Source organism: Erythrolamprus reginae, chromosome 8 (genome assembly GCF_031021105.1).
Source record: "Erythrolamprus reginae isolate rEryReg1 chromosome 8, rEryReg1.hap1, whole genome shotgun sequence".
NCBI lineage: Eukaryota > Metazoa > Chordata > Lepidosauria > Squamata > Dipsadidae > Erythrolamprus > Erythrolamprus reginae.
The window spans coordinates 6,986,433-7,009,912 of record NC_091957.1 but is presented as its reverse complement, the minus strand read 5'-3'; the positions used below and the strand labels follow the sequence as shown (position 1 = coordinate 7,009,912).

The following is a 23,480-nucleotide window of genomic DNA, read 5'->3' as shown; positions in this document are numbered from 1 at the left end:
TTGGCCAATAAAAATCTATCTATCTATCTATCTATCTATCTATCTATCTATCTATCTATCTATCTATCTATCTATCTATCTATCTATCTATCTATCTATCTATCTATCTATCTATCTATCTATCTATCTATCTATCTATCTATCTATTGCACAGAATCTCAATCGTCCAGACTTCAGGGCATGGGAATTGTAGTCCACATAGACAGTCCACATAGACACCGTTTGAAGGCTCGGATTTCCTTTCCATCCGATCCTTCAAGAATCATGGGAGCTGTAGTCCATATCAGGGACAGTTTGGAAGGCTCGGATGGCCTTTAAAGATCCACCCACAGGGATGAACGTTTGCTCACGCCAAGCGCGCAGCAGGATGCGCTATTTGCTTAATGATTAAATCAAGGCGGGGCGGGGCGAGATCCAGAGGCAGGAACTACAATCCCCAGCCTGCCTTGCGCCTCCCGTAAATGGCTTGCAAGAAGTCTGGATCACTGCCTATCTGTGTCTTTATTTAATTAACCCGGGAGAGGTGCGTCTCGACAGAGGCGGAACCCGCTAGCAAAGGAGAAAGAGAAGGCAACGAAAAACTTAAGGATCGCATTCAACTCGCCCGCATTGCACTGTTGCTTTTTACTTGGGAGAAAAAGGGGGAAACATACAGCAAAAAGAAGTTGTTGGGGGGAAAAATAGAAGAAAAACCATCATGATGATGCCAGTAAGTCATATTTTCAATTTGCAAGGTGGAATGGCTCCCCCCCCCCCCCCGCTCCTTTCTTCTGGGAATCGGTACGAAATTAAACCCAGGGCTTCCTTTGGTGATCGGAAAGACCCTTTCTGATATTTTTTTTAAAAAGGGATTGATCGATCGATCCTTTTAAAGTCTTGTGCAAACTTCTCCCGGTTTCGCACTAAAGGACTCGCCCATTGATTTCGATCCTTCCTAACGTCGCTGACTTTTATCTTATTTTTATTTTTTGCTCAAGTCGGTGTTTTGTCTCGCTGTTACTTTGTCTTAGAAACTGTTGCAAAAAGAGTTGATCTGTACATCCAGGGTGGTGGCGACAGTTTCAACCCTCTCCCTGATCGCTTTCAGTCGTCGTCGTCGTCGTCGTTGTTGTTTAAAAAATAGGTTTGTTATACAGCCACAAAGAGAGATGTAACTGCTATGTAGGGAACATAAACTAGAATTGAGGGCAATTAATTAAAAGCAGATGACTTGGTCAACTAATTGTGGGACAGCAAAGAAGTGGAAACCTATAAACTTCTTAAGAGTTAAGATAGAATACAATTTAGGGTAGAATTCTTTATTGGCCAAGTGTGATTGGGCACACGAGGAATTTGTCTTTGGTGCAGATGCTCTCAGTACTGTATACATAAAAGAAAATATACATTTGTCAAGAATCACAGAGGTACAAAGCTTAATGATTGTCATAGGGATCAAATAAGCAATGAGGAAACAATCAATATTAATAAAAGTTAGTCATGCGGTCATAAGTGGAAGGAGATGGGTGATAAGAATGATGATGGGGGAAAATTAGTAGCAATAGTAGTGCAGATTTAGCAAATAGTTTGACAGTGTTGAGGGCAGTGTTCCCTCTACACATATGGATAGATACCGTAATAGAATTTACTGTAATTGTGAGCAAATTAAGGTTTAGAAGGTGGAAGTCTATGATTACGTAACCTAATTGTGTTGTCATTATTAACAGTGTGTAAAAATTACATTGAAACCTATAACTTTTAAGGACTAGAAAGTTATGGGACTTGGAGATACAATCCCAGGACTGATTAAACCTTAACAATAGGCCTTATTGGTGTTTCTAGATAATTGGGATATTGGAATTACCGTGAAATATTGAGTATGAAAACATTAGTTACTCAGCAGGGAACAATAATTACACTGTTATGAAGAAATGTTATCGATGTCTAATCATATTTATGAAGGAAGTGACAAAGAGTCATAAAGAGGAATGGTATTGTTTAGAGGTGAATGTAGAAGAACCCAACAAATGGGGGGGGGAAGAGGAGCACAAATTTTTGGTTGTGAGCCACCAAGAGTCCCTAGGGAGTTGAGTGGCATACAAATTGAATTAAAAGATAGATAGATAGATGGGTGGGTGGATGGATGGATGGATGGATGGATGGATGGATGGATGGATGGATGGATAGATAGATAGATAGATAGATAGATAGATAGATAGATAGATAATAAAATAATTTATTATAATTATAATGTGTATGTTAAGGTTAGAAGTTGGAAGATTGTTGCTGTTGTTTGTTGTTAGTTGAGAAGTCATGTCCAATCCATCATGATCCCATGGACCACGTTCCTCCAGGCCTTCCTGTCCTCTACCATCCTCTGGAGTCCATTTAAGCTCACCATGACTGCTTCAATGACTTCATGTAGCCACCTTGTTCTCTGCCGTCCCTTTCTTCTTCTATCCTCCATCGTTCCCACCATTAGGCTCTTCTTCTCCAGTGAGTCCTTCCTTCTCATTAGGTGGCCAAAGTATTTGAGTTTCACCTTCAGGATCTGGCTTTCTAAAGAGCAGTCAAGGTTGACCTCCTCTAGGACTGACCGGTTGGATCGCCTTGCAGTCCAAGGGACTTGCAGGAGTCTTCTCCAGCACCAGAGTTCAAAGGCCTCAACTTTCAAAGCTTGGAAGATTAGGGTTGTGTATACTGAATTGTATTATTACTGTTATTTATTCAATTTATTCATTTATTTATTCGATTTTTATGCCGCCCTTCTCCTTAGACTCAGGGCAGCTTACAACATGTTAGCAATAGCACATTTTAACCAAGCCAGCATATTGCCCCCACAATTCTGGTCCTCATTTTACCCACCTCGGGAGGATGGAAGGCTGAGTCAACCTTGAGATTTGAACCGCTGACCTACAGATCTAGAGTCAGCTTCACTGGCCTGCAGCATAGCACGCTACCTGCTGTGCCACCCCGGCTCATAGCATTGTTAGCATTGTGTAAAAGGTATGGTGACCCAGGCAATACGCTGTCCATAAAATATGTGCAGCTGTTGAAGAAAAACTACAAATAAAACATATTTTTTTAATTGGTGGGAGCTTAGGGGTTGATCTTGATTAAAGCCGATGGCCTTAATAGAATGTGTCAGTTGGAGAAACGGGCTACCTGATTCCTGAAGCTTTGAACCATTGTTTACTAGAAGAACCTTCCACTCCTCGCTACGCAACTTGACTTACAGTCCTAGGTTTAGAAAGCTTAGAACTACGTCGCCTTAAACCTGACCTAAGCCTAACCCATAAAATCATCTGCTACAACGTCCTTCCTGTCAATGACTCCTTCAGCTTCAACCACAACTATACACAGAGCATGCAACAGATACAAACTTAAAGTAAACCGCTCCAAACTCGACTTCAGGAAATAATCCCTGGATAGTTCAATGGATTTGCAGCTGGCTGAAGCGTAGACATCAGAGAGTTATTGTTAACAGCAGAGTCAGGTTACAAGCAGTGTGCCACAAGGGTCTGTTCTGGGTCCTATTCTTTTTAATATGTTTGTGAGTGACATAGGGGAAGGTTTGGTAGGGAAGGTTTGCCTATTTGCCGATGACTCTAAAGTGTGCAATAGGGTTGATATTCCTGGAGACGTCTGTAATATGGTAAATGATTTAGCTTTACTAGATAAATGGTCAAAGCAATGGAAACTGCAGTTTAATGTTTCCAAATGAAAAATAATGCACTTGGGGAAAAGGAATCCTCAATCTGAGTATTGTATTGGCAGTTCTGTGTTAGCAAATACTTCAGAAGAAAAGGATTTAGGGGTAGTGATTTCTGACAGTCTCAAAATGGGTGAACAGTGCAGTCAGGCGGTAGGGAAAGCAAGTAGGATGCTTGGCTGCATAGCTAGAGGTATAACAAGCAGGAAGAGGGAGATTGTGATCCCGCTATATAGAATGCTGGTGAGACCACATTTGGAATACTGTGTTCAATTCTGGAGACCTCACCTACAAAAAGATATTGACAAAATTGAACGGGTCCAAAGACGGGCTACAAGAATGGTGGAAGGTCTTAAGCATAAAACGTATCAGGAAAGACTTAATGAACTCAATCTGTATAGTCTGGAGGACAGAAGGAAAAGGGGGGACATGATTGAAACATTTAAATATGTGAAAGGGTTAAATAAGGTCCAGGAGGGAAGTGTTTTTAATAGGAAAGTGAACACAAGAACAAGGGGACACAATCTGAGGTTAGTTGGGGGAAAGATCAAAAGCAACATGAGAAAGTATTATTTTACTGAAAGAGTAGTAGATCCTTGGAACAAACTTCCAGCAGACGTGGTAGATAAATCCACAGTAACTGAATTTAAACATGCCTGGGATAAACATAGATCCATCCTAACATAAAATACAGAAAATAGTATAAGGGCAGACTAGATGGACCAGGAGGTCTTTCTCTGCCGTCAGACTTCTATGTTTCTATGTTTCTATACAACTTTAGTAACTGAGTAGTTGATGCATGGAATTGACTCTGTAGTATCATCACCGAACCCCAAAACGTTACCCTTACATTATCCACTGTTGATCTCTCCTAACTCCTAAGGAGTCAGTAAGGGGTGTGCATAAGCGCACCAGCGTGCCTACCATCCCCTGTCCTTATGTTTCTCTCTTACTAATACTGGTTCTCTTTGGACTGGACTCACATGTCTTCAATTCTCGAGTGGGAGAGACATTGCAAAAACTTTCCAGAGGTGAAGTACACTCCGTGTTTCTCTTCCCTTGCTCAACAACAGAAGGGGAAACTGAGGACTTACACTTCCGCAAACAGCTGCCTGCTGGTTAGAAATGTTCCCAGGCTGTTCTACAAGGAACTGCTTGTCACAGTTGTGTTACTTGACCTCGGAAAACAGGAAGGTGTAAAAGTGAATAGAATAGGGGTCTCCAAATCCCAAAACATGGCCCCTTTGAAATTGGGCCCTGGCAGAAACATTTTATTTTATTTTATTTCATTTAATTTCATTTCATTTCATTTCATTTTATTTTATTTTATTTTATTTTATTTTATTTTATTTTATTTTATTTTATTAGATTTGTATGCCGCCCCTCTCTGGAGACTAGGAATATTAGATTTTTTAAAAGGGGGTGAAATTATTACATAACATTACATATATAGTGGTACCTCTACCTACAAACGCCTCTACTTACGAACTTTTCTAGGTAAGAACCGGTGTTCAAGATTTTTTTTACCTCTTCTGAAGAATCATTTTCCACTTACAAACCCGAGCCTCCGAAACTGTAACCAGAAAAGGCAGGAAGAAGCCTCCGTGGGGCCTCTCTAGGAATCTCCTGGGAGGAAACAGGGCTGGAAAAGGCAGAGGGAAGCCTCTGTGGGGCCTCTCTAGGAATCTCCATGGAGGAATCAGGGCCAGAAAAGGCAGGGAGAAACCTCCGTGGGGGCCTCTCTAGGAATCTCTTGAAAGGAAGCAGGGCCTCCAGGGTGGTTTCCCCAATCGCACACATTATTTGCTTTTACATTGATTCCTATGGGAAAAATTGCTTCTTCTTACAAACCTTTCTACTTAAGAACCTGACCACGGAACAAATTAAGTTCGTAAGTAGAGGCATCACTGTTCTAACTGCAGCTAGAATTACAATTGCACAAAATTGGAAACCAAAAGAGATACCCGATGAAACATACCTTAATTAGAAAAATTTTGGATGGTGCAGAAGCAGACATGATGACAATAAAATTAAAGGACAAAGAAGACTCAGAATACTATTAAAATTTGGAATTCATTTGATGAATGGCTGAATTAGCTATAAAAGTAACTTTGTCCAATGTATAATTTTCTTAAAATGGTATTTAAATAGAATGTATGATTTGTATTAACTGAAGTATTGTAACAACAATAGAAGTAAGAAGCAAGACTGTATATAAAACAAATAACCATAGTAATTATTTTGCTGATAGGAGTAGCCGTACAAAAACCCTAAGGTTTTGAGGACTAAAATATTTCTCTTTAAATAACGACAAAGAGTAAAGGAAAGATATATTATGCTACTTAAAGGCTGTGTAAGAACAATAGCCAACAGATTAGTTGTTTTTCCCCCTCTTCTTTCTCCCTTCCCTTTCCCCTCCTCCCTCTCTTACTCTTCTCTCTCAATTTTCATTATCTTTAACTCTTTCCCTTCTTTTCCCCCTCTCTGTTTTTGTTTCACCTCTGCTTGTGTTTGACTATTTTGCAGGTGTATCATAACCCAACTAGTTAACACCATCAGTGCTAATAGGGCGCGGGGTTTGCTCTTCATTTATATTCCGGTGGACTTGCCCTGACCAGAGTTGGTGGAAGCAGTCTAAGGTGGTTCTTCGGTTGGACGATGCCAACACTGATAATGTTACCTAGTTGGGCCACAATACATCTCCAAGAAAACCACCAAATGCCAAGAGGACCAAGGGACCCCCTCAAGGACACACTGTATCCAGGGGTGAATGTTTTGTGTGTGTGTTTGTGTGTGTGTGTTGCCTCCCTTCAAGCTTCGGGATTGGCATGCGCGTGGGAGAAACCCGTTTCTCAAACTTCCTCCAGCAGACGTGGTTGCATAAAGAGTTCCATCTGATTCAAGAGTCACCATTTCCATCCAGAAATCTCCCTTGCAGATTGGGAAACCGTCTGCTGGTGCTGTTGTTGGCTGGCCTGCTTTTTTTTTCCCTCCTGCCCCACTTGTGCTCACTGTTACCACACCTAGGCAAATCCAGTCTCGCCTACGCACCTGTCGAAAACCTTCGGCAAACTCCAGGGAACAAGCAGCACAAATTTCAAGGCACAACGTTTTCCCAGATTGAGCATCCGCCGAGGCAAAAATGTGAAGGGACGGTCCTCACTTTGTGACCGCAATTAAAAACATAGAAGATTGACAGCAGAAAAAGACCTCATGGTCCATCTAGTCTGCCCTTATACTATTTCCTGCATTTTATGTTAGGATGGATATATGTTTATCCCAGGCATGTTTAAATTCAGTTCCTGTAGATTTACCAACCACGTCTGCTGGAAGTTTGTCCCAACAATCTACTACTCTTAGTAAAATAATATTTTCTCATGTTGCTTCTAATCTTTTCCCCCAACTAACCTCAGATTGTGCCCCTTTCTCCTTGTGTTCACTTTCCTATTAAAAACACTTACCTCCTGAACTTTATTTAACCCTTTAACATATTTAAATATTTTGATCATGTCCCCCCCTTTTCCTTCTGTCCTCCAGACTAGACAGATTGAGTTCCTGAAAATTTGATGCTTAAGACCTTCCACCATTTTTGTAGCCCATCTCTGGACCCGTTCAATTTTATCCATATCTTTTTGTAGGTGAGGTTTCCATAACTGAGCACAGCATTCCAAATGAGGTCTCGCCAGCGCTCTATACAGCGGGATCACAATCTCCCTCTTCCTGCTTGTTATACCTCTAGCTATGCAACCAAGCATTCTACTTGCTTTCCCTAATTGAGGTGGCCGTCTCTGTTGTTAAGCAGAGAAGTTTCTTAAATGAGTTTAAGGCCCCCTTTTATGGGAAAGGGAGGAGGAGGAGGACTGTGAGGTTCTTGATGTTTTCTGAGCTGGGTTGTTTTGTTGCAGATGTTTTATTACCAAACTACATCACTGCTCGAAGGGTGTTTGTGGAGAGGAAGAGGAGGAATGAGGAGGAGAAAGGGTAGAATTCGGTTCTAGGCACAAGAGTGCAATCGAGAAGCTGACATTCCTGGTGGTTTAATGCTTTGTGGAAAGGCCAGGTGTACTTGCAAACTGCCTTTATAACTCTGATGGGAAAGGAAAGCAAGAGACATCAATTAGGCCGAGTAAGATGACGGATAATCATGGGTTACCAGTTAATAGAAATAGCTCACGTGATCAAAAATGACCACATACACAATTGGCCTATTGTTTCATATTGTTTATTCCACCTGGCTTTATCCCATTCAGAAAGTATGAAAAAACCCAAAATTGCTAAGAATATTTTCTTAATTATATAGAATAGATTACAGTAGAATAAGATAGGATAGGATAGAATAGAATAGAACAGAATAGAATAGCTTTATTGTCACATTGAATGTACCCTAATTGGCATACATTAAAATGAAATTTTGTTCCCTACAAAGGGTCTTCACCTCCAATATAATCTATATAAACATGACAGAATAAATAAATGCAAACATTCTGCATATACCCACCTATATTATATGAGACAGAGAAACATCACAGTCTGGTTCGGATGTATACATGTATGCAGGCTATTCAGCTAACTGCTAGCTGTAGTTCAGCAGTTCAAATCTCACCACCAGAGGATCCAGATTGTTGGGGCAATATGCTGATTCTGTAAACCATTTAGAGAGGGCTGTAAAAGCACTAGGAAGCGGTATATAAGTCTAAATGTTTAAATCTAAATGCTATATACATGGCTAGAGAAATAAATCTTATGGGTTTACCAGACTGATGGCATAAGGAACAGATATGAGGACCAATCAACCTGTCCGTCTAGCCATCCATCCATCAATCTATCCGTCCGTCCGTCCATCATCTAGACATCCCTCTCTTTGTGAGGTTTTCCAGGAAAAAGTGGACATCTATTTGCCAGCAACGGAATAAGGACACCTGCCTTGGGCAGGGGGTTGACCTAGACATCTCCAAGGCTTCTTTCAATCCTGTCGTTCTATCTCCCTTGAATAGTTATACAGTAGTTATAAGATTCAGGCTGAAATAATGTGGAGGACCACCAGATGGCCTCAAAGAATCTTTAACTGTATACCTTTGCTGCCTTCTAGTGAACGTCTGGAGTATTGCAGTCTACATCTAACAGCACAATCCATTGAAATCACCATATGTCTTGCCTTAGAGACATGCTTAATTATGTTTTAATTTTGGTCTTTTTCTTTTGCCTCCGCCTTTCCCCAAATCTCCTACAGATGCATTTCTTTTTCTCGGATAAAGTGATTCTCCTGTTTGACTTCTGGGATGTCCACAGTGCAGGAGGTAAGCCAGCAAACAAACCTATCTAAGGAAAACAGAAGCTGCCCAACCAAAGAAACGGGGCCTTAGAGGCTGGAGAGATGATATTGAAACGCCAGCTTTAGCAACGGGGAGGGCCGTTAGGAGCAATTTGCCCTATTGACGTAGCAGCTGAGGTTTCCTTCAAACACTTGACTGGGGAGAGTGTTTTTCCCAAAACCAAAAAGTGGACTTGAAAGACTTACACTAGCTACAAGCTCCACAGCAACAGCTTTAGACACAATTCAGTTGTTCTCGGTGGAATGTTAAGAGTTCTTTTAAGTGTCAGAAAAGATAACAATGCAACAGAGAAGGAGAACAGCCGTACACACACATACATACAAACACACCATATTTTTCGGAGTATAAGACGTACCTTTTTCCTCCCTAAAAGAGGCTGAAAATTCAGATATATCTTATACTCTGAATGTAGCTTTTTTCAAAGCTTTTTCCCCCCAGCCCTAAGTTCCCAGCTCTAACGATCTTCCCAGCTCTTACCTTGCAGGTTCTTTCATTGTTACTCTCTCTGAAGAATGTTTTCCAAGCCCTAAGTCTTTGCAGGGTTTTTTCATTGTTCTAACTTGCTCCAAATGTTTCTTTCCAGCCCTAACCAGGTGCTAATGATGTTCCCAGCTCTTACCCATTTGCAAGCTCTTTCATTGTTATTCTCTTTCGAGAATCTTTTCCAAACCCTGCCTTTGTAGTTTTTTTTTATTGCTCTACTTGCTCCGAATGTTTCTTTCCAGTCTTAACCTGGTGTTAACAACGTTTCCAGCTCTTGCCAGTTTGCAAGCTCTTTCATTGTTACTCTTTGCAAAGAATGTTTTCCAAGCCCTCTTTGCAGGTTTTTTTTCATTGCTCTAACTTGCTCCAAATGTTTCTTTCCAGCTTACCAGGTGCTAACAATGTTCCCAGCTCTTACTGGCTTGCAAGCGCTTTCATTGTTATTCTCTCTGAATAAGGGTTTTTTTTAAGCCCTAACCAGGGGATAAAATAATGTGCTGAAGATGACCAGACTAAGGGCGCTAGCCAGATGAATATCTCATAAACAGATTCTTTTCCCTATTTTCTTCCCCAAAACCTAAGGTGCGTCTTATACTCTGAAAAACACGGTGTGTATATATATTGCAAGGATTTGCATGACGATTGTGTTATCCATTCAGTCATGCCCAACCCTTGGTGATTCTGTGGGCCAAGTTTTCTAATCTCTACAATGCTCACTAACCACCCCTCTTTCTTTCTTTCTTTCTTTCTTTCTTTCTTTCTTTCTTTCTTTCTTTCTTTCATTCTTTCTTTCTTTCTTTCTTTCTTTCTTTCTTTCTTGATTTGATTTGTATGCCGCCCCTCTCCGTAGACTCGGGGCGGCTCACAACAACAATAAAACAATTCAAGACAAATCTAATAATTTAAAAATATTTTTAAAAACCCGTTATGAAAGCAGACATACACACAAACATACCATACATAAATTGTATAGGCCCGGGGAGATGTCTCAATTCCCCCATACCTGATGACAGAGGTGGGTTTTAAGGAGCTTATGAAAGGCAAGGAGGGTGGGGGCAGTTCTAATCTCAGGAGGGAGCTGGTTCCAGAGGCTCGGGGCCGCCACAGAGAAGCCTCTTCCCCTGGGACCCGCCAAACGACATTGTTTAGTCGACGGGACCCGGAGAAGGCCCATTCTGTGGGACCTAATCAGTCTCTGGGATTCGTGTGGCAGAAGGCGGTCCCGGAGATAATCTGGTCTGATGCCATGAAGGGCTTTATAGGTCATAACCAACACTTTGAATTGTGACCGGAAATTGATTGGCAACCAATGCAGACTGCGGAGTGTTGGTGTAACATGGACATACCTAGGGAATCCCATGATTGCTCTCGCAGCTGCATTCTGCACGATCTGAAGTTTCCGAACATTTTTCAAAGGTAGCCCCATGTAGAGAGCATTCCAGTAGTCGAATCTCGAGGTGATGAGGGCATGAGTGACTCTGAGCAGTGAGTCTCGGTCCATCTTCAGTTTTCCTTGGTATTAAGTATTCAATAAATAGTGCATAAATTTACTATCCCCACTGCGTTCCCCTCCATGGGGGGCAGCAGCCCACCTCTGCTGTTATTATACCTTTTATTTCCTAAACTGTTTGTGCAATTTAAATCTATCTCCCCCAAAATTAAGATAATGCTGGGAGCTATTGTGTGGGCGTGCAGCAAGACAATTTTAGCAATAGCAATAGTATTTAGACTTATATACAGCTTCATAGTTCTTTTACAGCCCTCTCTAAGCATTTTACGGAATCAGCACATCGGCCCCAACAATCTGGGTCCTCGCTTTACCCACCTTGAATGAATGGAAGGCTGAGTCAACCTTGAGCCGGTGGTGAGATTTGAACTGCTGAACTACAGCTTGCAGTTAGCTGAAGTAGCCTGCAGTGCTGGACTCTAGCCACCCCCGCTCAGTTTTCTCTCCTGAACACATGGCTCTCTTGTCTAGAGCAGTGTTTCCCAACCTTGGCAACTTGAAGAGATCAGGACTTCAACTCCCCGAATTCCCCAGCCAGCATTCGCTGGCTGGGGAATTCTGGGAGTTGAAGTCCAGATCTCTTCAAGTTGCCAAGGTTGGGAAACACTGGTCTAGAGCAGAGGTCCCCAACCTTTTTTGCACCAGGGACCGGCTTTAAGCTAGACCAGTTTTCCATGGCCCGGTGGGGGGGGGGGGGAGCTAGCTGTCAGCGGCGCCGTAAAAGGGGCGATCAAGAGAGGAATGGGTGAATGAATGGACGGAGGGTGGGAAGGAAGGAAGGAAAGAGGGAAGGGACAGGAACAAAAGAAGGGTGCAAAGGAAGCAAGGAAAGGTGTGAAAGGGGAGAGTAAGAGAGGAAGGAGTGAAAGAAGGGAATGAGGGAGGAAAGAAGGGAGGAAGGAAAAGGAAAGCAAGAAATGGAGGGAGGAAAGGAAGGAAAGAAAGAAAGAAAGAAAGAAAGGGGGAAGGGACAGGAACAGAGGAAGGAAGCAAGGAAACTTATGAAAGGGGAGAGTAAGGGAAGAAGGTAGGAAGGAGAAAGAAAAGAAGAAATAGAGGAAGGGAAGGTAAAAGAGAGAAAGAAAAAGAGCAAGAAAGAAAGCAAGAAAGAGAAAGAAAGAAAGAAAGGCAACTTCAAAGAAAGGCTCACTGAGCATCTCTCACTCTCTCTCTCTTTCTATCCCTCTTTCTTTCTTTCTTTCTCTTCCTTTCTCTCTCTCCTCTTCCTTTATCTCTTCTCTCTCTCCCTCTCTCTTTCTCTCCCCCCTCTCTCCCCCTTTCCCTCTCTCCCTCTCTTGCTATCTCTCCCCCCTCTCCCTCTCTCTTTCTCCCTCTCCCTCTCTTTCTCTCTCTCCCCCCTCTCTCTTTCTCTCTCCCCCTCTTTCTCTCTCTTCTTCTCACTTTCTCTCTCTTGTTTTCTTTCTGTCTCTTTTGCTTTCTCTCTCTCACTCTTTCTTGTTTTCTTTCTCACGCTCTTTCTCTCTCTTGTTCTCTCTCTTGCTATCTCTTTCTCTCCCCCCTTTCTCACTCTCTCTTTCTCACTTTCTCTCTATCTTGCTGTCTGTTGCTCTCACTCACTCTCGTTCTCTCTCCGTTCTTCTCAGCGATGACGCGCGCACGCCCTGCCCGCCTCACCTTTGCGAGAGCACTTTCGCCCCGGGCTCTCAGCAAGAAGGTTTGCAGGAGAGGCGGGGCCGGCGAAGGTGATATTGAATGTCGGGGGAGAACGGGCGTTTGCACGCGCTCCCTATCCCCCTGCTAGCCCACTCGGAATATTCAAAATAAGAAAAGCCTTCGCCGGCAAAGGTTTTTCTTATTTTGAATATTCCGAGTGGGCTAGCAGGGAGATAGGGAGCGCGTGCAAACGCCCGTTCTCCCCCGACATTCAATATCACCTTCGCCGGCCTCCGCTGAGGAAAGCCTTTGCCGGCATTTCCTCCCGGCGTCAAGGAGGCGCAGCGGCGGGCGGAGAGAGGGAAGGGGGGGCAGCGGCATCCCTCCTGGCCTTGGCGGGCCGCCCAACCCTCCCCACCTCCTGCAAACGCGGCGGGCGGCGGGGGGAGAGCGAGGAGCCGGTTCCGGCGGGCGCGGGGCTTGGCTGGCTGGCGGGGGGAGCGCCGCTGGTGGTGCGGAAAGGCCGAGGGGGCCCTGGCGCCGCGGACCGGCTGAAAAGCCCCAACGGCCCGGTCCCGGTCCGCGGACCGGCGGTTGAGGACCTCTGGTCTAGAGGACTAGAAACTTTGTTCAGCTAGGGGCACTGCTCAATTTCTATGCAAGAGTCCTGGCAAGCCAAATCAGATTGCTTCCAAAATAAAGAAGGGAAGCGTCGGTTAAACCCTGACGTTTTCCATCCTTGATCTCTCCATTCGTGTTGGCTTTGGCAAGATTTGATCTGGTGAGGCTGGTTGATCAAGAAATGAGGAGTAACCACGGCATTGGATTAAGCCATCGAGTTAAACAGAGACAATGAACGATTTCATTACTCGAGTCTGGCCTGGCAAAGCTACACTTTTCAGGAGGAAAGGATATATATGAAAAGCACTTCAGCTTTGGGGTTTTTCCCATCCAGGAGTCAGAAGGTGCTAATAGTTTAGTTTAGTTTAATTGGATTTGTATGCCGGCCCCCTACGAGGACTCGGGGCAGTTCACAGAATATATAAAAGACCCAATAATACAATTGATCCAGTTAATATAATTAAAAATCTTAAAAAATTCTAACTTTAAAACATTCATTAACATTCATAGAAACATAGAAGTCTGACGGCAGAAAAAGACCTCATGGTCCATCTAGTCTGCCCTTATACTATTTTCTGTATTTTATCTTAGGATGGATATATGTTTATCCCAGGCATATTTAAATTCAGTTGCTGTGGATTTACCTACCACGTCTGCTGGAAGTTTGTTCCAAGGATCTACTACTCTTTCAGTAAAATAATATTTTCTCACGTTGCTTTTGATCTTTCCCCCAACTAACTTCAGATTGTGTCCCCTTGTTCTTGTGTTCACTTTCCTATTAAAAACACTTCCCTCCTGAACCTTATTTAACCCTTTGACATCGAAAGTATGTATAGATATTAGAATTAGTTTTATTTTGTTAACCTTATAGGTAATAAGTATATAAAAACAAAAATTCTTTTTTTCATTCTTTTATTAATTTTATAAGTTACTAGCGATTTTTTTTTCTGTATTAGAAAGACTTCAAAAATAAGTGGGGTAATTGCAAACCCCAAATAGATGTTAAATGTATGTATGTCATGTTTGTCTTTTTATGGAAAATTTAATAAAGTTTATATTTAAAAAACAACAATACTGGAGACCTTCAAGAGGACACTGGACTGCCACATGTCTGGGGTGGTATAGGGCCTCCTGCACCAGCAGGAAGTTGGACTAGAAGACCCACAGGGGTCCCTTCCTTATTTATAAATAAATAAGAGAAGGAGCAAATCCAGGAAGCTAAGAAAAGTTGTTCAACCCCCTCGGGGAAGAAAAACAATTTCCTGATTTAATTACACCCTTCCTTCCTGAGTGAACAAATGTTGTAGGTGGCTGCTTGTCATGCCCATGTCTCTTTGCTGCACACAGATGGGCTCGCCAAAGTGCAAAGCATCAGCCCACGAGATTTTGCTAAACTATAACTCCTGGTACCCATGTGAGCTAGCTGGAGCTGCCCCTTCCCCACTTTGCTAAATGAGACAGATGTAAGCTCTCCTCCGTGATGGGCTGGCAATTTTTTACTGCCAGACTTTCAGCATGGCTTACTTTGTGGGTGTGGCTAGATGGTCATGTGACCGGGTAGGAGTGGTTTGCTGGCCATGTGACCAGGTGGGAGTGGCTTGATCATCCAAAAAAAGATTTAGGGGCCGTGATTTCTTACAGTCTCAAAATGGGTGAACAGTGTGGTCAGGTGGTAGGAGAAGCAAATAGAATGCTTGGCTGCATAACTAGAGGTATAACAAGCAGGAAGAGGGAGATTGTGATCCCGCTGTATAGAGCGCTGGTGAGACAACATTTGGAATACTGTGTCCAGTTCTGGAGACCTCACCTACAAAAAGATATGATAAAATTGAGCGGGTCCAAAGACAGGCTACAAGAATGATGGAAGGTCTTAAGCATCAAACTTATCAGGAAAGACTTAATGAACTCAATCTGTATAGTCTGGAGGGCAGAAGGTGAAGAGGGGAAATGATCAAAACATTTAAATACGTTCAAGGTTTAAATAAGGTTCAGGAGGGAAGTGTTTTTAATAGGAAAGTGAACACAAGAACAAGGGGACACAATCTGAAGTTAGTTGGGGGAAAGATCAAAAGCAACATAAGAAAATATTATTTTACTGAAAGAGTAGTAGCTCCTTGGAACAAACTTCCAGCAGACGTGGTTGGTAAATCCACAGTAACTGAATTTAAACATGCCTGGGATAAACATATATTCATCCTAAGATAAAATACAAAAATAGTATAAGGGCAGACTAGATGGACCATGAGGTCTTTTTCTGCCGTCAGTCTTCTATATTTCTATGTTTCTCTGACACTAGGGATGGCTTAAAGTTCATGTGACTGGGTGGGAGTGGCTTACCGACCAATATAAGTTTTCAAATAGGTGCTTGGACTCCTTTTCAGGGGATTAAGTCTCATTATTTGAATAGACCCCCAAGGGACAAATGACAGACAGCATTGTTTGTTGAGGAGCCCAGGAACATTTTAAGGTTTTGTACCAAACCCACAAGATTCAGTATGATAACAGATTAGGCAAGTAGCTCAATTTTCTTCAATTGCTATAAAAGTGCAGTTCTAGGTAATGATTAAAATGATTAAAGCATTTAGGGGTAAAAACATACTATTTAATTATTTCCTATTTTGAAAGTAATTTAGGATCAACTAAGGTACTAGAGAAGGAAAGACAATTTTAAAAACCTATTGAGTATTCAATAAATAATGCATAAACTTACTACCACCACTGCGTTCCTCCCCTTCATAGGGGTAGCAGCCCATTACTGGGTCTACTGTTTGGGCAGGAGGTTTATTTATTTATTTGTTTGTTTTATTAATTGGACTTATATGCCACCCCTCTCCATGGACTCGGGGTGGTTCACAACACTAGTAAAAAATAAAATAAATTAAACATTCTAGTTCAATTAATAGGATAATAACTTTTTAAAAATTCTTAAAACTAAACATTTAAAATCAAAAAGTCACACACATACTATCACATACACATACTATATTTATTTATTTTATTTATTTATTAGATTTGTATGCCGCCCCTTTCCGTAGACTCGGGGCGGCTCACAACACAATAAAAACAGTTTATAACAAATCTAATAATTTACAATATAAAATATTTAAAAACCCCATTATTAAACAGACATACACACAAGCATACCATACATAAATTGTATAGGCCCGGGGGAGATATCTCAGTTCCCCCATGCCTGACGACAAAGATGGGTTTTAAGGAGTTTGTTAAAGGCGAGGAGGGTAGGGGCAGTTCTAATCTCTGGGGGGAGCTGGTTCCAGAGAGTCGGGGCCGCCACAGAGAAGGCTCTTCCCCTGGGGCCCGCCAACCGACATTGTTTAGTTGACGGGATTCGGAGAAGGCCCACTCTGTGGGATCTAATCGGTCGCTGGGATTCGTGCGGCAGAAGGCGGTCTCGGAGATATTCTGGTCCGATGCCATGAAGGGCTTTAAAGGTCATAACCAACACTTTGAATTGTGACCGGAAATTGATCGGCAACCAATGCAGACTGCGGAGTGTTGGTGTAACATGGGCATATTTAGGGAAGCCCATGACTGCTCTTGCAGCTGCATTCTGCACGATCTGATATAGTACTATGAACTATAAGACCTCCAACTTTGTTATTCCTTATTCTGTGTTCTTATATAAGCCCTGGTCTAATGCTTCTGCTGTGTTTCAACAGGGATGGTGCTCTCCGTGTTTATCATCATGCTACTCGCCGTGTTATATGAAGGCATCAAAGTGGGCAAGGTAAAACTGATCCAACACTCACAGATGGCTGTGGCCCCTAGCATCAGTCAGGAAAACCTGAGAGAAGGGATGTCCGTCAACTCTGACGTGGGGTCAGCCCCCAGTTCCCTAAAGAAGTAAGGAAAACACTGTGTGCATGTGTGTTCTATGTTATTGTCTCTCTCCCCTTTTCCAGTTACAGCTGGCGCATGCTGTATTTTTCGGAGTATAAGATGATGATGATGATGATAATAATGATAATGATGATAATAATAATAATAATAATAATAATAATAATAATAATTATTATTATTATTATTATTATTATTATTATTATTATTATTATTATTTATTAGATGTTCCACAAAGAGCACTTTTGTCTTAAAGCTACCAAGCGCTTGTGCTCTTGTTTGTGTTAACTCGCAAACTCGTGAAACACAGCTTTGCCCAGACTTCCTCTTTCTGGCACTCCCGTTCTCAAAAAAATAACTTTTTCAGCATTCTCCAGCTGTGGGTGTGTGGCTGAGTCAAAAATTCCTCAATTTGAAAGAAGAAGAAAAGAAGCTATTAGGACCAGATAAGAATCATATAAAACGTGTGGAATCTTATTCAACTGACGTTTGATTCCCAATTATACAGAGACATGTTGATACAGGTTGACTTTCGTTTTAGCGAGAGTAGGGAAGTCTTTTCTCTTCTCTCCTGCCGGGATGGGTTTTTTTTTTCAACTTTCAATTTACGTCTCTGATTTCCCCCAAATCTCTTCTCTTCTCTGCTTGCATTGTTGCTGGGTTTTTTTAAAGGTCAGCTAAGTGTTGCCACTTACTGAGACTCTAAGGGCCTTGGTTCGCTCTGAGCTTAGTGGTTTTCTTGCAGATGTTTCATCACCCAACTGGGTAACACCACCAGTGCTAGAGGGGAGTTGGGTTTATGGGAGGAGGAGGGGAGGAGGAGAGGAAGGAGGAGGAGGAGGAGGAGGAGGAGGAGGAGGGGGGAACTTTGGCATTCTTGGTACTCTCTGAACCTGGTGGTTTTCTTGCAGATGTTTCATCACCCAACTGGCTAACATCACCAGTGCTAGAGGGGAGTTGGGTTTATGGGAGGAGGAGGAGGAGGGTGGAGGAGGAGTTTATGGGAGGAGGAGGAAGAGGAGTAGTTTATGGGAGGAGGAGGAAGAGGAGGAGTTTATGGAAGGAGGAGGAAAAGGAGAACTGTGGGATCCTTGGTGCTTTTGAACTTGGTGGTTTTCTTGCAGATGTTTCATGACCCAACTAGAAGGTCATCAATGCTAGAAGGGAGTTGAGTTTATGGGATGAGGAGGAGGAGGGAGGAGGAGGAGTTTATGGGAGGAGGAGGAAGAGGAGGAGTTTATGGAAGGAGGAGGAAGAGGAGGAGTTTATGGAAGGAGGAGGAAAAGGAGAACTGTGGGATCCTTGGTGCTTTTGAACTTGGTGGTTTTCTTGCAGATGTTTCATGACCCAACTAGGTATCGTCATCAGTGATAGAAGGGAGTTGAGTTTATGGGAGGAAGAGGACGGAGGAGGAGGAAGAGGAGGAGGAGGAGAAGTATATGGAAGGAGGAGGAAGAGGGGGAGGGAGGAGGAAGAGGAGGAGGAGGACTGTGGGGTCCTTGGTGATCTCTGAACTTGGTGGTTTTCTTGCGGTCGTTTCATGACCCAGCTCGGTAATGTCATCAATGCTAGAAGGGAGTTGAGTTTATGGGAGGAAGAGGAGGGAGGAGGAGGAGGAGTTTATGGGAGGAGGAGGGGGAAGGGAGGAGGAGGGAGAGGACTGTGGAGTCCTTGGTGATCTCTAAACTGGGTGATTTTCTTGCAGATGTTTCGTGACCGAACTATATAACGGCATCAGTGCTAGAAGGGAATGGGTTTTCTGGGAGGAGGAGGAGGAAGAGAAGTGTGGGGTCCTTAGTGCTCTCTGAACTTGGTGGTTTTCTTGCAGACGTTTCATGACCGAACTACGGAACGTCATCAGTGCTAGAAGGGAATGGGATTTGCCGGGAGGAGGAGGAGGATGAGGATGGGTTGCTTGATGTTCTCTGAGCTTGCAGGCATTTCATTGCCAAGCCGGGCAACATCATCAGTGCTAGAAGGGAGTGGGGTGAATAGGAGGAATAAGAGCAAACCCCTCTCCCTTCTAGCATGGATGATGTTACCTGGTTTGCTAATGAAACACCTGTAAGAAAACTACCACGTTCAATGACCCCCACGGACACCTCATTTCAACCCCGAGCTAGAATTTATTGCTACTCTATTTAGAAGGGAAAAAAATCTTTGGGGAACAATGTTCCTTCAGCCCTGCCTGTTATGAATCCATTAGGCCAGTGTTTCCCCACCTTGGCAACTTGAAGATATTTGGACTTCAACTCCCAGAATTCCCCAGCCAGCAAATGCTGGCTGGGGAATTCTGGGAGTTGAAGTCCAAATATCTTCAAGCTGCCAAGGTGGGGAAACACTGCAATAGGCGAAGCTCAGGTGAGGCACCTACAGCAGCTTCTAACTCCTGTGCTCCAGGTTTTGTCCAGGGTGGGCCAGTTACAAGCTGGACCACAGCCACGCCAAACAGTATTGCAGCATCTTCCGTCTTTCGCGTTGTTGGTTACCAAAGCACCTTTGTGTTAATGGAGCCAAGGCTGCCAAGGAAAAGATTAGGGCAGTGATGGCGAACCTATGGTATGGGTGCCACAGGTAGCACGCGAAGCCATATCTGCTGGCATGCGAGCTATTGCCCTAGCTCAGCTCCAATGTGCATGTTTGTGCCGGCCAGCTGATTTTTGGCTCGCATAGAGGCATTTTCAACTTCCAGAAAGCCTCGGTGTGTGTGTGTGTGTTTTTACCCTCCCCCAGCTCCAGGGAAGCCTTTGGAGCCTGGGGACGGCAAAACACGAGCCTACTGGGCCCACCAGAAATTGGGAAACAGGACTTTTCCAGCCTCCAGAGAGCCTCCAGGGGGATGGTGGACACGGTTTTCGTCCTCCCCAGGGGTTGAATTATTGGTGTAGGCAATAACACATATGCAATAGCGCACACACACACTCTTTTAGCACCAGAGGGGGAAAATATTTGCCATCATTGGATTAGGGTGTTGATATAACCATTTGCCCGTCTGAAATTGCTCACATGACATACTGTTGACTGAAAACCAAGCCCCCGTGAAAGCACCTCTCGTGAACTGTCACCATGACATTGAAGTAGGATGGGTAGTGGTATGAGAAAGAGTTGCTTTGTAGCCTTCTCTTAAGAGCTTTACAGTCAAGTTATTGTACCAGAAAGGAAGGGAGGGAGGATGGAAGGGCAGGAGGGAAGGAGTAAAAGTGAAAAAATTAAATAAAGAAAGGGAGGAAGGGAAGGAAGAGATGGAGGGAGGGAATAAAGGAGGGAGGGAAGGAGGGAATAAAGGAGCAAAAGAGCAAAAAAACAAATAAAGGGAGGGAGAGAGGAGGGGAGGCAGGAAGGAAAAAGATAACAAGATGAGGGAGGGAGGGAAGGAAGGAAGGGCAGGAGGGAAGGAGTAAAAGTGAAAAAATTAAATAAAGAGAGGGGGAAGGGAGGGAGGGAGGGAAGGAGAGAATAAAGGAGTAAAAGAGCAAAAAAACAAATAAAGGGAAGGAGAGAGGAGGGGAGGGAGGCAGGAAGGAAAATATAACAAGATGAGGGAGGGAGGGAAGGAAGGAAGGAAGGGCAGGAGGGAAGGAGTAAAGGTGAAAAAATTAAATAAAGAGAGGGAGGAAGGGAAGGAAAGGAGGGAATAAAGGAGGGAGGAAAGGAGGGAATAAAGGAGTAAAAGAGCAAAAAGAACAAATAAAGGGAGGGAGAGAGGACGGGAGGGAGGCAGGAAGGAAAGAGATAACAAGATGAGGGAGGGAGGGAGGGAAGGGAGGGAGGGAGGGAGGAAGGAAGGAAGGAAGTCAACCTTGAGCCAGTCAGGATTGAACTCCTGACTATGGGCAGAGTTTGCCTGCAATACTGCATTCTAACCACAGGGAAGGAAGGAAGGAAAGAAGGAAGGAAGGAAGGAATTCTGTACATGCAGAGGGTAAAAATGGTGGCATCCGGACAGGTGATCGGAGCCTCACACGTGCTTCACAACCGGTTCTCGGATGACTGACAGGCACAAGCAAACCAGGAGCATTTCATCCCTGAGTTGAACTGTCTTAAATGTGCATTTGAGATGGAATGTTAAGTCAGAACAGAGGGAAGCTAGCGGGTAGATCTTTCCTTTTCAATTGCTTTATTTGCCTTCTGAAGAAGTCTTTCTTTTTTCCTTTTCTTTTCACCAGGCGTCTTTCGTGGCACCTAGCGGAGACCTTGGTCCACGTGGTCCAGGTGTTTCTGGGTTACCTGGTGATGCTGGCTGTCATGACTTACAACACGTGGATTTTCCTGGGTGTGATCGTGGGTTCGGCTATTGGATACTTCGTGGCGTATCCCCTACTCTGCCTCAGATAGCAACACGGAAGCGTCTTGCAGAGACGGCGCAAAAGTGAAAACCAACACCGATTTTGCAACTGGAATGGATCCTATTAGGACAAATCTTCTGCAGGATTGGAAATTCTCTCCGGGTTTTATTTTAATCTCTCATCTTGGCCGATACGTCTAATCCTCTAAAATTAGCCACTGGGCTTCCATTTCCAAGTCATTTTTTCCTTAAGTGCCTTATAAGATGGACTTTTCTCCCGTCCAGAAAGTTAACATCAAGGAGAACGTCACTTTACTCCCATCTAGAGGTCAAGGGCACAATATGGTTGTCTTTCAGGTTGCCTTCAAACTTAGAGAACATGTTACTTTGTGGAGACCTTTGAATTGGACTCTGATTTAGTTGGGATGCTACCTGGAACCTTGACATAAGGGATTGAAGGTGTCTGGAGTAAAGATTAACGCCATAAATCTTCCTGCTCGGGTAAAATTAATCAGACCATCCTGTTCAAGTTACAATGTGATAGAGCTAAGACCCCCTCTAAGCATTTACCCCAAAGTTTGTGTAATTCGATCAGTATAAATAGGATCTGGGTGGAAATTGCATGGATTGACTAATCCGAATAGACATTTTGTGTGGAATAATAGCTTCTTCTGTTTGAGCAGGGCGTTGGATTAGAAGACCTTCATGGTTCCTTCCACCTTTGTGGTTCTGAATTCAGAGACCAACAACTTAATAGGTTGGTAGACAAAAAAGCTCTGCCATTTTAATTTACCGCATTTCTTGGGAGTATAAGACGCACCCTCCTCCTCCCCCCCCCCTGCCAAGAGGCTGATAATTTGTGTGTGTGTTATACTCTGAATGTAGATGCTAATCATCTTCCCAGCTCCTACTCTTACCTTGCAGGCCCTGTCATTGTTACTCTCTGCAAAGACTGTTTTCCAAGCCCTAAGTCTTTGCAGGATTTTTTTTCATTGCTCTACTTACTCCAAAGTAAATTTCTTTCCAGTCCTAACCAGGTGCTATCTATGTTCCCAGACTCTTACCGACTTGCAAGCTCTTTCATGGTTACTCTCTGCAAAGAATGTTTTCGAAGCCCTAAGTCTTTGCAGGATTTTTTTCATGGCTCTACTTGCTCCAAATAAATTTCTTTCCAGTCCTAACCAGGTGCTAACTATGTTCCCAGAGTCTTACCGGCTTGCAAGCCCTTTCATTGTTACTTTCTGCAAAAAATGTTTTCCAAGCCCTAAATCTTTACAGGATTTTTTTCATTGCTCTACTTGCTCCAGATGTTTCTTTCCAGGTGCTAATGATGTTCCCAGCTCTTACTGGCTTGCAAGCTCTTTCATTGTTACTTTCTCCGAATAAGGTTTTTTCTTTTTAAAGCCCTAACTCAGAGATAAAATAATGTGCTGAAGCTGACCAGACTAAGGATGCTAGCCAGAAAAATATCTGGTAAGCAGATTCTTTTCCCTATTTTCCTTCCCCAAAACCAAGGTGGGTCTTATACTCTGGTGTATCTTATACTCTGAAAAATACGGTACTTTTAGTTTTAAATTACTACTTGGATTGTTTTAAACCGGTTACTTTTTCCCTGCAAAGAATGCTGTGAAGGAAACGAGAGGTTTTAGCCTTTACAAATTCTCTGACCTTTAGGTTTTTGGCACCCATTGTAAAAGTATTGAACAATCCTTTCTGGGGAATGAAGCCTTCCAATGAATTCCAGACTACGTCGTTTTACTTTCAGACCGTGATTATCTTGAAGAGGATGAAAATCACATCCCAATTTTTTTTTTTAAGTCATCCCAAATCGTAGGCTCTGGAAGATAAACGCGGAACCCCTTGGAATGCAATTTTGCACATCTCTGGTACCTATTCAAGCTATGTTAAAAATGAAGCGATTATGAAATGTATTTTTTTTAATTAAGTCCAATAAATCTATTACTAATTCTCTATGGATGCTTTTTTCATTGAGTAGGTTAATTGTTTCAAATTAGTGGGTTTATCACATCTTCCTGTATGTGTGTCTCATCATGCTACAACTTTCTCCCCCAGTGCAGTTGAATTATCCAG

At 43.1% G+C, this 23,480-nt stretch overlaps 1 protein-coding gene across 1 annotated transcript; it reads left to right on the top strand.

The window, feature by feature from the left end:
- The first annotated feature begins 454 nt into the window (after positions 1-454).
- SLC31A2 (solute carrier family 31 member 2) lies at positions 455-23,362 on the top strand. The gene is made up of 4 exons (XM_070758737.1): positions 455-709; positions 8,919-8,985; positions 16,927-17,110; positions 21,271-23,362. The coding sequence occupies exons 1-4, from the start codon at positions 698-700 to the stop codon at positions 21,437-21,439; spliced, it is 432 nt and encodes a 143-aa protein (XP_070614838.1). The 5' UTR covers positions 455-697; the 3' UTR covers positions 21,440-23,362.
- Positions 23,363-23,480: the final 118 nt, after the last annotated feature.

Excerpts from the sequence above, each read along its gene's own strand:
- SLC31A2 (XM_070758737.1), top strand. Across the intron at positions 8,986-16,926 it reads GGATGTCCACAGTGCAGGAG|GGATGGTGCTCTCCGTGTTT; the intron begins GTAAGCCAGCAA and ends GTGTTTCAACAG. Across the intron at positions 17,111-21,270 it reads GCCCCCAGTTCCCTAAAGAA|GCGTCTTTCGTGGCACCTAG; the intron begins GTAAGGAAAACA and ends TCTTTTCACCAG.